The sequence below is a fragment of the Drosophila sechellia genome, chromosome 2R (genome assembly GCF_004382195.2).
Source record: "Drosophila sechellia strain sech25 chromosome 2R, ASM438219v1, whole genome shotgun sequence".
Lineage (NCBI taxonomy): Eukaryota > Metazoa > Arthropoda > Insecta > Diptera > Drosophilidae > Drosophila > Drosophila sechellia.
In genome coordinates, this window is record NC_045950.1 from 14,597,823 (window position 1) to 14,612,970 (window position 15,148).

Below are 15,148 nucleotides of genomic sequence, written 5' to 3' on the forward strand. Positions count from 1 at the left end.
CGCAAAGTCGGTTGCCTGCATGTTAGACTCTCGGGTAAAATGTACTTGCATAATTTATGCGAAATCAGCGACGTGGCTGAAAAAACAACCCGCACCAGCTGGGAAAGAGAGGAGCACTTTATTTGGCAGCCGGTGGCACGTAAAATGCTTTATCCCCGATTCATTGTCACCGAAAAGATGCTTTATCGCTGCCAGACTACAAATTCCAGCGCAGCTGAAAATATTAACGCTTGAATCTCATCCCAGACAGGTAGGGATATCTGGCGGGCGAAAAAGTGGGTGGATGCGGATGTGTAATGGAGATGGTGTCCCTGTTACAGGGGACATGGCTGGGGGCAGTAGAGAGAAGTAGGAGCAGGAGGAGTAGCAGGAGCAGTGCCCGCATTTATCTTCTGGGCGAGGGAAAACTTTGTCTTTAGTCATTCAATCCTGCCCGCCACACGGACGCTTTTTTCGGGGGATTATGGATAATCACCTTGGCGAGGAGAGCAAAAGGAAGATGGTCGGTGCCGCGAGGAAGACGCATTTGTTTTTATCGCACTTTTTACTTTGGGCGTGCACTGAGAAAAATGTATCACTTAAATGTACCTTCGCCTGAATTTATAGCAGATCCGATTGAATTAACTTAATTTAATATGAAGCATTACCTGTTCCAATATTTAGTGTAGCTCCATGCTGAAATTTTCTTTTTTATGCTCACTCTTGATTATTTTGGTTACTTTTTCCGCCTCAGTGTGTGGGCTTTTGATCCAACTTTTTTTTATCCCTGTTTATTTTTGCATAATTTTCTAAGCGTTGTGCCTCAGTTTTAGTACATTTTCATTTACCTTCTGCCATCGTCGTGCAAATTTGTTTACCTTCGTGCGTGCGCAAGTGATTCCAGATTATGCAAAAGTTGAATTTTTCATTGCATACGCCGTGGCATATTATTCGCACTGCGTGTCAATGCAAAACAAAAACATTTTTCCGAAAACTCAGTGAAAGTGCCATGGGTAAAAGCAACAACGGCGTTTATATTAAATTGTATTGTTATTCTTAAGACGGGAGCCTCATTTTCGGGCTGCCCACGGGCCGCCAAAGAGTTTACTCTACTATATTTTCTGTAAACTTGCCGCCGGGTGTTTTTGGACTGTTATTGTCAGCGTGCCAGGCAAATGAGTTTACGAGCAGGACAAAACAAAAAAAAAAAAATGGGGAAAAGGAAAAGCGAAGAAGGAAGGGAAAACTAACTTTGTGCACATCTTACTCGGTTACAGGCCTTCCTTGTTTTCTGACTTGCCTCTTGTTCGACCCTCTTCTTCAGCTTAAAGCTGCTTTGCTCCTTTCGGTAAAAAAAGGATACTCTGCACAGGGTCATAGGTTTTCAATATAAACCAATTTGTAAAAATTAAAAACTTTTTAAAATAACTAAAAATAACTTCTTATTTAAGCTCATTTAATTCCGACTTTCATGGATTACTATATTTAAAAATATGTTTAGTCTATTGTTTATTCGCTTAAATAAATATTATACACATAAAAAGTGTACTAATACCATCGGTGCAAATACAAACGAAAGACTCTTTTGTTCACATCCTATCTTTAATGTCCTCGTGCTCGCTGGCTGGGCCTGGAAAAGCAAATTTCAAACATAATGAGGGTCAAACAATATTTGTGATTTGGATTTTCCGTGGCAGGAAAAAGAGCTTTGTTGCTCGCGAGGCATTCATTGTTTTTCTTTTTTTTCTGGCCACGAAACAATATTACAACCTTGTGTACATGGGCTACATGTTTAACCTTTTCGGAACTAGGGTGAAGTATTTAACATTTTGGTCAGGGTGATTGGGACTTTTAACATAATAAAATGGAATTAGTATTGGTTGAGTGTTTTCAATATAACAGTGATGTTTCACAAACAATATAGATGTATAATTCTGGAAGATATTTAAAATATATAATTTAATGTGGTAATAAGCTAATTTCAATGGGTTGGAGAAATATAAATGACGCATACGATTGCTTAAAAATCTTGGGTAGTACAATAAATGTAACACAAATCTATATTTACTTTGTTTAAACTGCGCGCGGTGAAATGCAATTATCGATTGACTGGTTATCGATATACACTTAAAGAAATGGTCACACATGTTATATGCGCCATCTGCCGGGCGGTAGGAAAATGCGACCAAAAGGCTGCAATTGAATTTGGTTCAATTTGGCGGGCAATTTGAAAGGAGATTTCTTGTTATTATTAAGTTACATACTTTTATAAACTTTTATAAAACTATAATGATTATACAATTTTAATTCCTTAAAAATGTATGTAATATGATTATTTTTTTCTTATTTTCGGAGCAAGATACAAGAGAGTCCTTTTAAATAATAAATTGGTTTTCTCTCCCAACGTAGTTCTCTCCTTCTGAACAACCACCACCACAACAGGCGATAGCGGCGGCATTTGAACTTTCAACCCCCGAAAGCCACGTGCTCCTGCAGCTTTTGGCCTCCTTTCCGCGTGCGGCAATCAATGAAAGTGAAGCTTTGCCCAATTTAAGCCCGCTGCCAGCCCAAAAATTTCCATGCAGAGTCCTGCGTCAACGGGTGACATGTGTGCGTGTGTGTGTAGTGGATGTTCCTGCGCTGGTGGTGGTTAGTTCACCACCGATTCAAACACACCATGCCAATTCGCGAGCTTCGCAGTGCGGCGCCAAGCGATTTGGATTCAGTTTACAACGGAAAGCACAAATCAACGGTCGTGAAAATCGAGCAAAGCTCCGTGAGAAAAACGCAAAAATTCGTCGAACGAAATTGATATCGAGCGTTTGTCTGGATTTAAGCGGAAATCAGGGATAATCAGGGATTTTCCAAAGCGCGCGAGTGTGTGTGTGAAAAATCCGCTTTAAAGCAGTCTGGAATTTGAAATCCCACAGCCAAGACAAACTTCGGTACGGAATAAAAAAGCGAGGCGAAACTTTCTGCCTGACGTGACCTGCCCACTAACACACACAAACATACCAAGAGGACTCCCTTCCTGCCCTTCTCTCTCTCTCTCTGTCTATCTCTCTCAGGACAGACTCTCTGGCGCTCTCTTTATCTTGGGCGCTGTGTCATTAAAACTCGAGGTTGGGGATGCACGTGGACTTCCGCGAAAAACAGTGAACTTAGCTTTATACTAATTTCATTTGTTTCGTGCCCTTAGCGACAATCGAAATCTGCATTTTTGTGCATTTACAGCGAATTCGCATTCCAAAAATCAACAAAGTGCAAAACTTTGCCATACATTCAACTTTGCACGTTGACATAAACTACTATATATAGTACATTGTAAGAACATGGGAAACAAAATCAGATTTTGGCATGGGTACACATCCACCGTTTAATCACTTGATTCTTTAAGCGATTTGAGTTGGCTTGTTTGGGTTGCTTTCACTAATGGTATTCAATCGATAAACACACAGCATTTTCTAAACAAGTCTTTGAAATAATATTTTATGAATTATTTATTAATTGAAATATGGGAATAAGTACTTCGAGCAATTTCACTTATAATATTTGACTCAATGTGTGAATACCTTTTCAAATCCCAAATAAATTCTGATAGCCATAAGATACAAAGATACATCATCTTAAATCTTCAATTCCGGTTTGACATTCTCTTTCTCTTGGAGATTCTGATAAAATGCATTGGGGCTGGCAATGGCATTGGCCGAGGGGATGTTTTGGGCCAAAAAAGCTCCAACCCTCCCCATCGACCTCAACAGGCCAACAGTTGATGCTGTGCCAACAAAATAGTGGGAAGCACAAGGAATTGAACTTTGTGCCCGTCTGATTGCACTTCGCTTCCTTCCTTCTCTCTCCGCCTCTCTCGCACACTCTGTACCCATCTCTCTCGCTCTAGGGTGAGAGCGAAAGTTGGATATGTACAATGGGCTTATACATGGTCCATATAAGATACACTGGTACACCGCTCTTCCGCCAGACAAGTGCACGAGTCCGCCGGATGCGGCCAAACTGACTTTGTTTGATGAAAAATTAATGTTGTGCTTGGGCTGGGAGTGAAACATTTGCTTGTTATCGATTGTTTATTCGGGGCAAAAGGTTAAGACGCACAAAGGACGCCAAATGCTTCACCACGCCTTGGAAAAATTTAACAAATTTATTGAGCTCTGAACTCATTTGATTAGTTTGTTGCTATTACACGTTATTATTTAATACAACATATTTTTAGAATGAATTATTATCCAGTTTTTGAAAACTGAAACTGAAATATATTTGCTTTATTAATAACTAGAATTGCATTGTTTATATTTTAGTTTCAGGAATAGAAAAGGTCTATAGGTTTCTAGGTTTAGATACATCTAGGAGTGGGCTTTAAATGTAATAATAATCTGTGGAAACTTTCCGCAGTTCTGCATAAGAACCTCGGCTGCGTTTATTTACATAATGTTTTAGCAAAACAAGCCCCCTATTTTATTCGAACAGCAGCTGACCAAGGTTTAGCAATCGTAAGCAATCAAAATTGGGGCTTGGGAAAGTAATTCAACACCTATCAGCGGGATCCATTGTCTGTTAAAAGTGCTCGCAAAGTTTCAGAAAATCCACAGTGGCGTGCATCAAGGTCAAGCGGAAACGGAAGTGTGGATGTGTTTTCGGTGGGATTTTGGGGCCAATTGTCCTCGCAGGGTTTCGGCGTAATTCGCGCCTGGGCGCCAAACGATGGCCAAATCAATTACCAAGAGCAAAGGGCAAAAAGTGCATATTGGCAGCAGCCAGCGAACAAGTTGCGCAACACCTCTGTGTTTTTATTTTGAGTGGATGCGGTTCCGAAAATAGCCACAAATATGGCTATATTAGTTGTCATTTCAAATTTTCAAGAGGCAACATTTTTGAACGATTCGCAGTGAATTTATTCTGGCGTAGCGTAAACAAAAGGCCAATAAAATGTGCAAAATCGATTGCGTAAACAGAGTATATTTCATTGGCAATCAAATTGCATGATTTATGCAGAAATAGGAAAAGACAGCTGGCTTTCCCCCTGGATTCCACCTTACCCGCAAAGCCGTTCTTATCGATTTAGCATGCAGCACGCCATGTCAGCAGATTCGCCTACTTGTTTTATTTTCACTTCTAACTACTACCTGGTACTTCTGCTTTTTCAAGCTATTTGTAGTTCACCTTAACTGGCAATGAGCTTTAAATACGATTCTTCTAACCCGCGAGTTGAAAGGGGATGAACTTTTGTGTTTTATGGGATTACAGTTTTGCCACGACGCAATTGGGTTTGTCCTTTTTTTTTGTGCCCAGGACCCAAGCTTTTCTACCTTTGTGAGAGATTGGGGTAGCGTCGTTTGGCTTGGTAAATTTCCATTCATTTAAATTCTATCCAGATGGGATTAGTATTCTCCAGCCCAGAGTTATGCAAGCCTGAAAAGCAATTCTTCAATTAGGTCCTGTCACAGCCAATCAGCGGTAATCTTGACCCCTCATTGAGTAATTTCCTACGGCAATGGTTAAACCATTGTGTTTCAGTCCACTTTGCACTGGGTCCAAGTGATTTAACCCATTCCAATGACAGGGCCACGGCCACATCCTTGCCAGAGCTTTATTTAGAAACGCCGGTGATTGAGCGAAAAAGAGCCACCCATCGGACCATCCGCCCATTTAACTGCGTCGCAGAAAGCAACAGCACAGCAATCACAGGCCTTTAATATTTTCACACACTGGTTTACGTAACAGCAATCGGATTGTGCAATCGGAGGACGAGAGTTTTCCCCGAGACAGCTCAGCGGGTGGAAATGCGGAAAAGTGCACGTTGGCGTCCTTTGATTACAACTCGTTTCTCTGCAATTTAATCGGAGACTTTGCAGCTGGGTACCCCTAGAAGTAGTTTTTGGTTTCTGCATCCATGAGATACATTCTGTGGGTGTAACTGGATAAATATTTACACGAATAGATGGTCGGGGTGTAACGTTTTGGGAAGCGCAATTGGGAAAATGAGGCAGCCATCAAAAGACGTCATAGCGCATTACGTATACGCAAAATATAGCAGAATAGATCGAGAATATATAGCGTGGAGGTGTGCTCCCCCTGCGGGAAATCTGTCCCCCCGAAGTTGCCATCAATGAAGCGGCAGGACGCCAAAAGCTTCGAGCAGCTTTCGGCTCTCTCTGCCTCTCTCGCTCGGTGGTGAATTGCTGCTTCTTGCCACACAGCTGCTGCCCCAAACAACACACCCATGGCTCTTCCGCTCTTTTCCGTGTGCTCTCTAGCCCTAATTTACTACGTCAGCAACAGAGGACGAGCCTCCAAGTAAATGCGCCCACATAGAACTGTGGGTAGTGTCAACCCCCCTTTCAATAAGCCCGCCACCCGAATTGGTCTTTTTTCCGTTTTTGGTTGCTCTTTCAATTTAAAACGACCTTTTGCGGTGTTGGCTAAAATTTTTGGCCTTCCCCTACACAGAGCAACAAGGTTCAGGAAGTCACGATTCCAGAGGAGTAGGGGGGTGGTTTAGTGACTCGTAAACAGTCCTTGGAGCTTCTGGGTTGTTTACTGCAAAAACTAAGTATCTAATTAACCTCTGACCCCCCACATACGTGCCTTAACTCGTACACAGAAAGAATTAGTATGGAGTACACTTTGAAAAAGTGATATGTCCACGAGTTTATTAAAAGTGGGTTCAGATTACGCTATATATTTATTGTGCATTGTGTATTGGTATTTAAACTTGATAGCAAGCCAAAATACCACACTTAATTACGAATAAACTAACGAACATGCTCACATATATGTGATCCCAAGGCACTTCACCAAACTTGCATATTAATAAAATTACGAAAGCTGACAGCGGTGGAAAGACGAAAAGAACGGCGAAAAGTTTCCATTAACCAGGGCAGAATCCGCCTAATGGCAAACAATTAGGACACAAATTGAGTTAGCAGCCACTAGAAGCGGTCTCAAGGACGAACCGCCACACAAATGGGCAAACAAGTCCACACACACACAGTAGTACACACTCGGATACTCGGGGAGTATCGATCAAACAGTGGGTTTGGGTCGAGTCCAGGCACTTCTCATAACCGGCTTCTCCACTTTTCCGCAGACGGTAACCACGGACACTTCGCCAGGAATATCCGCACGTTGATGGCTGCCACCAAAATCATAGATGCGCCGCGCAACGGCCACGAGATGGCGCCGCTGAACACACGGGCACGGGGCGATGGAACCCACGGGGTGACCATCGTCCTAACCGCCCCCCAGCGCAACTCCGTGCAATCGGTGGACATTCCGGGCAATGAGCCGGAACGCGCCGCCTGGAGCGGCAAGATGCAGTTCTTCCTCAGCATCATCGGATACTCGGTGGGCCTCGGCAACATCTGGCGGTTTCCCTACCTGTGCCAACAGAATGGAGGCGGTAAGTATCTAATACTATTTAAAAAGAATGATGTTGGTTTTAGTTAGATCAATGAGAGTGTAATGACTAAATTGAATGTGTATAAATATTTCAAACTGCATTTCTTGTGTTTAAAGATATAGATAACATATATAAGGTATAAATATACTTCTCTGTTATATGTTTCTTTATACGTTCAATAGTTTGGTATGCAAAAATACCTTATCCATTACGAGTTATGATTGTTTAGGTCTCTCCACTTTTGCCTGGCATTCAACGCTAAGCCTCGGATTACCGCGGAAAATGCGCAAACTGGAGCAGTATTTTCAAATCAATGTCTGTTTGACTGCACGGGTCACCTGAGTGATAACGCTAAATTGGGTAGACCCCTGCCACGCCCCTCCACACCAACCCTCGCCCGACGACATGTGTCATATCCAATATCAGTTGGCCAACGAACTGCAGCTAATCAGGTGCACAGCTTTGACAATAACATTATGGGATTTAATGTGCACTAATTGCCTGGCATTCGACGGCGGAAGGGCCCAATTGATGGCCTTGGGTGGGCCAGTGGGTGGGGTGGCTTGTGCGGGTAAATGGGGGCGTTATAGCAAGTGTACGCACATTTCTAATGGCGATTTAACCCCACCCGGCTTTTAATTCAATTACAATTGACAGCTTGACCAGGCATCGAAGTTGGCATACTCTTTTCAGCTAGTTGGCCAACCAGATATTTCCCGACCTGGCCAGAAATGCAAATTTCCGGCTGGCTTTGAATTGATTTTATGTCGCATCACCCAGTGATTTAATCATTACACTGTAAAATGAAAAAATGTTGATTCGATTTAAGGTATTTTATTAAGAATTTATGTATAGAAAGTCCAAAAGTTAATAATACAACATTTTTTATGTTAAAGGTTTTTTTTTAATGAACTTATAGATATTCTTAGTATTTCTCCAAGTGAATCTTTAAATTTCCCGTTGCAGGTGCATTCCTGATACCCTTTATGGTTATGCTGATACTGGAGGGCATACCGCTGTTCCTAATCGAGTTGGGAATCGGGCAGAGAATGCGATTGGGTGCCCTGGGTGTGTGGAACACCATCCATCCCTGGCTGGGTGGCATCGGAATCTCGTCGTGCATAGTAACGCTGTTTGTGGCTCTCTACTACAACGTGATCATCACGTGGGTTTTCTTCTACCTCTTCAACAGTTTTCGGGTAAGTGGTTAAGTTATTGGACACAACCAGGATCTGTAACTAATTCACTGGTTACTTCTTTAGTATCCGCTGCCCTGGTCATCCTGTCCCCTGAACGGCACAGGATTTGAGTTGGAGGAGTGCGCCAAATCTTCGGAGACGACGTACTTCTGGTACCGCACCACCTTGGATGCAGCACCGTCCATGGATGAGCCTGGTGGCCTCAAGTGGTGGATCGTGCTCTGCCTGATGCTGTCCTGGACCATTGTCTTCTTCATCGTGATGAAGGGCATCCAGAGCTCCGGCAAGGTGGTCTACTTCACCTCGCTCTTCCCCTATATTGTGCTGACCATCTTCTTCATTCGCGGCATCACGTTGAGAGGAGCGGGCGCTGGACTGATGCACATGTATACGCCAAAGGTGGAAAAGTTACTGGAGCCCACGGTTTGGCTGGATGCAGCCACACAGGTCTTCTACTCCTTTGGCCTGGCCTTTGGATCTCTGATCGCCTTCGGGAGCTACAACACGCCGAAGAACAACTGCGTGCGGGATGTGCTCCTGGTGTCCGTGTGCAATGCCGTTACGGCCATCTACGCCAGCGTGGTCATCTTCGCCATTCTGGGCTTCAAGGCCACCGTCAATGTGGACCGTTGTATAGCCAGGTGAGTCGTTGGGGAACGGCAATGGGTCGCACGCATCAGTGGGTCCACGTCCATTAGGTGGGTCATCAATATGCTGACCAGTTGTAACCGGCGGAGGGCAACTGTTTTTCTTTCTATTTGCGTATCAATGAAACGACGGCTCGGTGGGTGTATCTGCGTCCATCCATTGATATATTCGAATCGATATATGGAATCGCGGTCGTGTCTGTCAATTTGCATCAATTAACGGACCCACGTTGAGTTATGCACAATTGCTCTTGAACGGCCTCTCCATCGGGTTCTAACCGATTTCAACTAGTTTGTTTATTCATTCTTCCTTCCTATTTTGCCCTTCCTCCAGTAACACGGAAATCCTGGTGAAGAACAAACTGCTGGGACTGAATGACACACAGGGCTACGAGCAAGCCATGAGTCTACTGAATGGCACTGAGTTGACCCGTCTGCAATTGAGCGAGTGCAGCTTGGCTCACGAACTGGACAATGTGAGTACTGTCTGGATGGGGATTTCTATGGTCTGGAGGTTCTCATTGTGTACTTCTTGCTGTGCAGGCTGCCGAGGGCACCGGTTTGGCCTTCATCGTGTTCACCCAGGCCATCGTGGAGCTGCCCGGTGCTCCCTTCTGGGCCGTCCTCTTCTTCACCATGCTGCTGTCGCTGGGACTGGGATCACAGATCGGCATCCTGGAGGGCATGCTGTGCACCCTCTTCGACATTGACATTATCAAGCGGGTTAAGAAACAGCATGTCACTGGCGTGGTGTGTCTCTTCTGCTTCATTGTCGGTTTCATCTTCTGCACAGGTGCCGGGGAGTACTGGCTCAAGATGTTCGACTCTTTTGCCGGCACCATTGGCCTCGTGGTGGTGGCGCTGATGGAGATGATAGCCGTGATCTTTATCTACGGACACGAGCGGTGAGTTTATGCTGGATTTCCTTAGAATATGAGCCATATACTAACGATATTTTTCCGCAGCTTCACCGAGGACATTTTCCAGATGACTGGCTACCGACCTGGTCGCTACTGGCAGTGGACCTGGCGGTACATTGGTCCCGTCATTATGGTCTGCATCTTGGTATCTTCAGTGGTCTTCATGGTCATTAGAAATCCCACTTACGGAGCTTGGAATGCCGATTTGGTATGTAGCTTGACATTTAAATATTTAGATCCCTTATTAAGCCATCTTTTTACAGGGTATGATTGAGCAAAAGAGTTACCCCAATTGGGTGATGGGCATCGCACTATCCATGATCCTGGCTGGCGTCCTGCCCATGCCCATCGTGTTCCTTATGCGTAGCTTCCAGTGCCTGAAGGTGGACCTGGACATCCACCAAGGATCGATTCGTCGCAACGAAACAACCGCCTCCACCAAGGAGATGATTGACAATGATGACGATGTAAGTGCAGATCAGCGCTCAAATCGGTTGATAACACTTTTGATTCAATCTCGATTTGAGCTTTCTTTGTACCATTTGTTGTGTTGTTAGGCTAAGTTTACGCCCATCTCTCTTTTGGTCTATACGTGTGACTAATTATGTCTTTCTCTCACCTAACGAAAATTCCTCACTCTTGCGCTTGTTTTTCCTATCTGACAATGCTTACATCCAATAACCGAATACATTACCAAACTCACGCTCATTGTCGTACAGAATATGAGTCCGGATATGCCACCGCAAGATTCACTAGCGGCGACACGCTTCACAATTGGAGACTTTGAAGTAAGTTGAGCCTCGTCCTGGATAGAAAGGCTATACCCACTCCAGAAACCCCAATCCCGTCACCTGCACATCTCTGAAAAACACTAAAGCTAATCACACGATTCTCTGCTCTTCTTTCCCTGTGCTCCCGTGTCCACTTTCATTGGTCAATGTTAGAATTAGAACGAACCGAACCCGAACTCAAAATCGAAGCCATGGATACGAACTTAAGTGCAGCGCCATGTCTTAGAGAACCCCAGAGAAATCAGCAACCAGTTAAAACTAGGATAGCTCTAAAAAATAGTTCACTAATGCCCTTCGCATGGCCCAGAAACACAAAACACCGAACACTGAACACCCAGAAAAATCGAAAAAAACTAAGGACATGCCTCGACTCAAGTAGAAATCAATTGCTCATCCTCGGTTACCAAGCAATTACCCGTACTCAATACCACAAAGAACTAATCAACGCACAGCAATTAATCGTAGCTGGCAAACAATAGCAAACAGCTCTTTTAAACGAAAACCGGATAAGGCCAGAACAATTATTTACAAAACCTAAGTTTAGGGAAAAGACTAGCAAAATCGCTTGAAGGCTCAGCAGGAGTAGGGCAATGAGTGTACATAGATTTAGGCAGTTCATGGACATATAGAAACCCAATTGGCGGCTGATCGTGGCTAATATGCAGGTAAAGTAACTGGGAGACAACTAAAATCTGACCATTTACATTTTGTTTGTTGGTTCGTTCGTTTGTTTGTTAATTGTTTAAATACTTTTAGTATTGTTAAACCCTTAATGCAACACATAAGTAAGTGGCGGATTTTACAGATGGTTATATATTTTATAAGAATAAATAATTGTAAAAGATAAATTCTTAAAAATTATTTGACTAGCTTGAAATCCGCCACTGAAACATACATGTAATGTAAATCAACTTTACATCTACCGTATAGTTACAGTGTACCTAAGTTTCACTGAACTTCAAGTAGTTTTAATTTACAAATTCAGCTTTTGTGGCCAGTCGCTGGCCGTGTAGAGAGCTTTCGCTTGAGCTTGTGTAGAATATCAAGTATACGCAGCGTGGTGTCAGCTCATTTGATTTAAATACTATAATTTCGTAAGAAGTTCTTGATTTCCTAGAGGACTCTGTCCGCCCATTTTATGTCTGACATGTTAAAAGCACTCTTCATCTTTCATCCTACCCTCTTTCCAAACAGGACGAAGAGGATGACGAGAACGATTTCAGCGGTCCGGCGCTGGGTGGTCATGTGAAGACCCAGAGCGATTTCTCCGACGACGACGAAGAGGACAAGCCCATGACCATGCGGATGATGATGATGCGTCCGACAACAACAACAAAGACATCGAACGTGCTAAATGTGCCAACAAGCAGAAAGAAGAACTACAAGAAGGATGCGTACGATGTCTAGAAAAGCCACAGCCCCACTCCCAGGTGAAGCTATAGAAACGAATGCAAAAGATACGGATAAAGATACAGTAAACAGGTAGAGGTAGAAGTCCAGGTACAAGTCCAGACACAGGTGCAGCTATAGAAACGAATGCAAAAGATACGGATAAAGATACAGTAAACAGGTAGAGGTAGAAGTCCAGGTACAAGTCCAGATACAGGTCCAGGTGTGAACCGATACAAAATAACAAGTGAAAAAAAACCTATTTAACTGAGACGAGCGGTAAGATGAGTGCGTGCCGAGCTGAGCGCAAACATTTATAAATATTTACTATAAGTATTTTAACTTAATTTAAATCTAAACTAAGTAATTACCAGAATAAACAGCCGAAGAATTGCATTCGAGTGCGTAACTAAAATTGTTAAATCGTATTTTAACACAAACTGAACTAAGCCCAAACTAAACTAAATTTAACAAACTGTGTACGAGTACAATGTGCCGCAGGAGGATAGGTATTATCTAAAACGGGTTGCAAATGGTTTAAATTCGATTATGTAGCATTTAGTTGGAATGCTTAAAGCTTTACCCTAAGACACTCAAAACACACAAAACTGAAAGTATTTCCGACTACCAGGACCCACTCCTCTCCCCCCATCCCCAATATCCCCAACAATCCCCCACAATTCCCTCCTTCCCCGGAGAAAGCTCTTCGACGGCAAACGCTTATAGTCGACTTAGCCAGCGCATTTCCAAAGAGTTAAACTCAACATTTAGGTTTAGTAGAGATCTGCCGTTTTGTTTTGACCTCAAGTAGAACTCACCAGACCTACAATTAATATATGTATGTAATCTAAGAGGAGTTACACGATTTACAATTACTTTAAACTGGTTAAGAGCGTTGAGACACAATATTAACACTTCGAGTTCTAGTTGAGTTAAACAAATACCTATACTTACTATACTGATTAGAGAATGATACATGGAGTGTGTGATATTCTAAATAATATCCTCAATGTTTAGGTGTTAAGACTCTTCATCCACAGCCCCAAAGTCACCCACTCAATCTATTTCCCCGTTAAAAAAAAAAACACTCAAAAAGTATTTTCCCACACTGACAGAGCTAAACAAAATAACAAATCAAGAATTATAAACTGCTGTGAATAGTTTTAGTGGTTGTAAAGTTCTATCGAAGAAGGGAAACCATAAAGCGTCTAATACTTAACTAGTTGTTAAGCGGCACCCCATTGTTCACTTCAGTTCCCTGCACAGGATACCAATGAAGATAGTCCTTTTCATATTTCCGATTCGGTTTCCGGCAAAATGGTTATCACACAATCCTCCCCCCTCCAACTTTCTCTTATTTCGGTAAGGCAAAGGCAAGTGCAACACTGATATCTAAAAAATTGACAACTGAATCAAAACACATGGAATTTCGAAAGTACTCAAAGTCAATGCAAAGGACGGACGACAGAACGTTGAAGACAATAAGACAAATATAGAAATATACTTATGATATGGCCCGTCGAGTTTAGAAAGATTTGTAGTCACCGACGTGGTAGATTTCCCCATAGCAGAGCAGGAATTTTTCCATTTATATCTTGTTTTTGGGAGACTTGTATCCATTTTGTACACCGCCAATCAAAAGCAGTTCCAATCGAGGATCCGATTAGCCATCAGATTTATATGTACGTTTACACAATTTTAAAGTAAGAGGCCCCATACAGTTAGTTGCCCCTTCCCCACCTTATCCATTAACAAAGTCGAATCCTCGCAATGCAAACGCAACCGAAACCAAATACATAGTACCACGCCTAATTGTATAGTTTACTTGTTTACGCCACTATATATACGAACATTAAATCTATATATACAGTATATAATAATCAATATACCTAGCTCTACTATAAATATTGTATATCAATTATTGTCGTAGTGCTAAACTAAAGCCCCGGACTCGTGTAAATTTGAATGTATTAAAAAAAACAGACACTGCAAGGTGAAGAATACTTATATGAAACATTATTATACCGTACGCAAGAAATTATTATTAATAAAGATATTTCATGATTAGTGCGTTAAGTTGAAGAAGAGCAAAAGGAGTTCATACTGTTCTTATTTCTGGTTTTGGGAGATCCACTGTACCACAGCTGGCACGTTTAATCCCCGGCAGACGAATCTTCAGCTTTTTATGGGTTTCTGATAGAACAGAATATTTCGTATTTGGTTTGCTGCCCCCTGGTCAAAGCACCTTGGACCGAGAGCTAACAATTCCCGATTAGGCTTATCGCCCAGGGGAAAGTTTCGATTTGTTTTGTTTTGCTTTGGAACCATATGATTCAACAAGTCCGGCCCCTGCCAAAGTCAGACTTCAGAGGGTTTCCAAGAAGGAGTTGCATTGGATGACCTTCAAAACTTGGTTTTTCGGTTAGTGGTTTTATTGGAAAGGAGCATCGTAAATTGTGCAGGTCTATAAGCATGATAGCCCTAGTAAAACGATATTACTCGTACCAAACTGGAGCCGAACGATATGGGTAAAATGATAAGAAAAATGCAGGGTAAGAGAAAATAATTTGCAAGGAGAATCAAAAATTACAAAATGTACTTTAATAATAATAATATTATACGTTGAATATTTTTACCACTGACATTGTTCATTGTTCTTATATAATCTCTATCTTATTTTACTTTTTAATGTGTAGAGCGGCTGATCAGCGATGGAGTAATCGCAGTTGGTGTGATAACAGCGCAGACATTGCAAAATAGGACCCGCCAGACCGGTGTGCTGCAAAAGGGGGGCGTGTTTTCCGAGTTT

General features: G+C 42.6%; 1 protein-coding gene across 4 annotated transcripts; it reads left to right on the forward strand.

Annotated features, from left to right (window-relative positions):
- The first annotated feature begins 2,715 nt into the window (after positions 1–2,715).
- On the forward strand, positions 2,716–14,435 carry LOC6609806 (sodium-dependent neutral amino acid transporter B(0)AT3). Of its 4 annotated transcripts, XR_004361537.1 has the most exons (11): positions 2,716–2,924; positions 7,082–7,393; positions 8,360–8,592; positions 8,656–9,233; positions 9,574–9,715; positions 9,783–10,144; positions 10,205–10,367; positions 10,423–10,626; positions 10,879–10,947; positions 12,145–12,450; positions 12,539–14,435. XR_004361537.1 is itself a non-coding variant. In XM_032716761.1 (10 exons), the coding sequence occupies exons 2-10, from the start codon at positions 7,123–7,125 to the stop codon at positions 12,355–12,357; spliced, it is 2,235 nt and encodes a 744-aa protein (XP_032572652.1). In that variant the 5' UTR covers positions 2,716–2,924; positions 7,082–7,122; the 3' UTR covers positions 12,358–14,435. The 4 variants fall into 4 exon arrangements, 3 of the variants coding, with proteins under 3 accessions (XP_032572652.1, XP_002034460.1, XP_032572653.1); XM_032716761.1 differs by having other exon boundaries at positions 12,145–14,435; XM_002034424.2 differs by lacking the exons at positions 12,145–12,450; positions 12,539–14,435 and adding an exon at positions 11,104–11,612.
- Positions 14,436–15,148: the final 713 nt, after the last annotated feature.

Coding starts and splice junctions, on each gene's coding strand:
- LOC6609806 (XM_032716761.1), top strand. CDS start 7,123: ATGGCTGCCACCAAAATCATAGATGCGCCGCGCAACGGCCACGAGATG. Junction 7,394..8,359: donor GTGCCAACAGAATGGAGGCG/GTAAGTATCTAA, acceptor TTCCCGTTGCAG/GTGCATTCCTGATACCCTTT. Junction 10,627..10,878: donor TGATTGACAATGATGACGAT/GTAAGTGCAGAT, acceptor ATTGTCGTACAG/AATATGAGTCCGGATATGCC.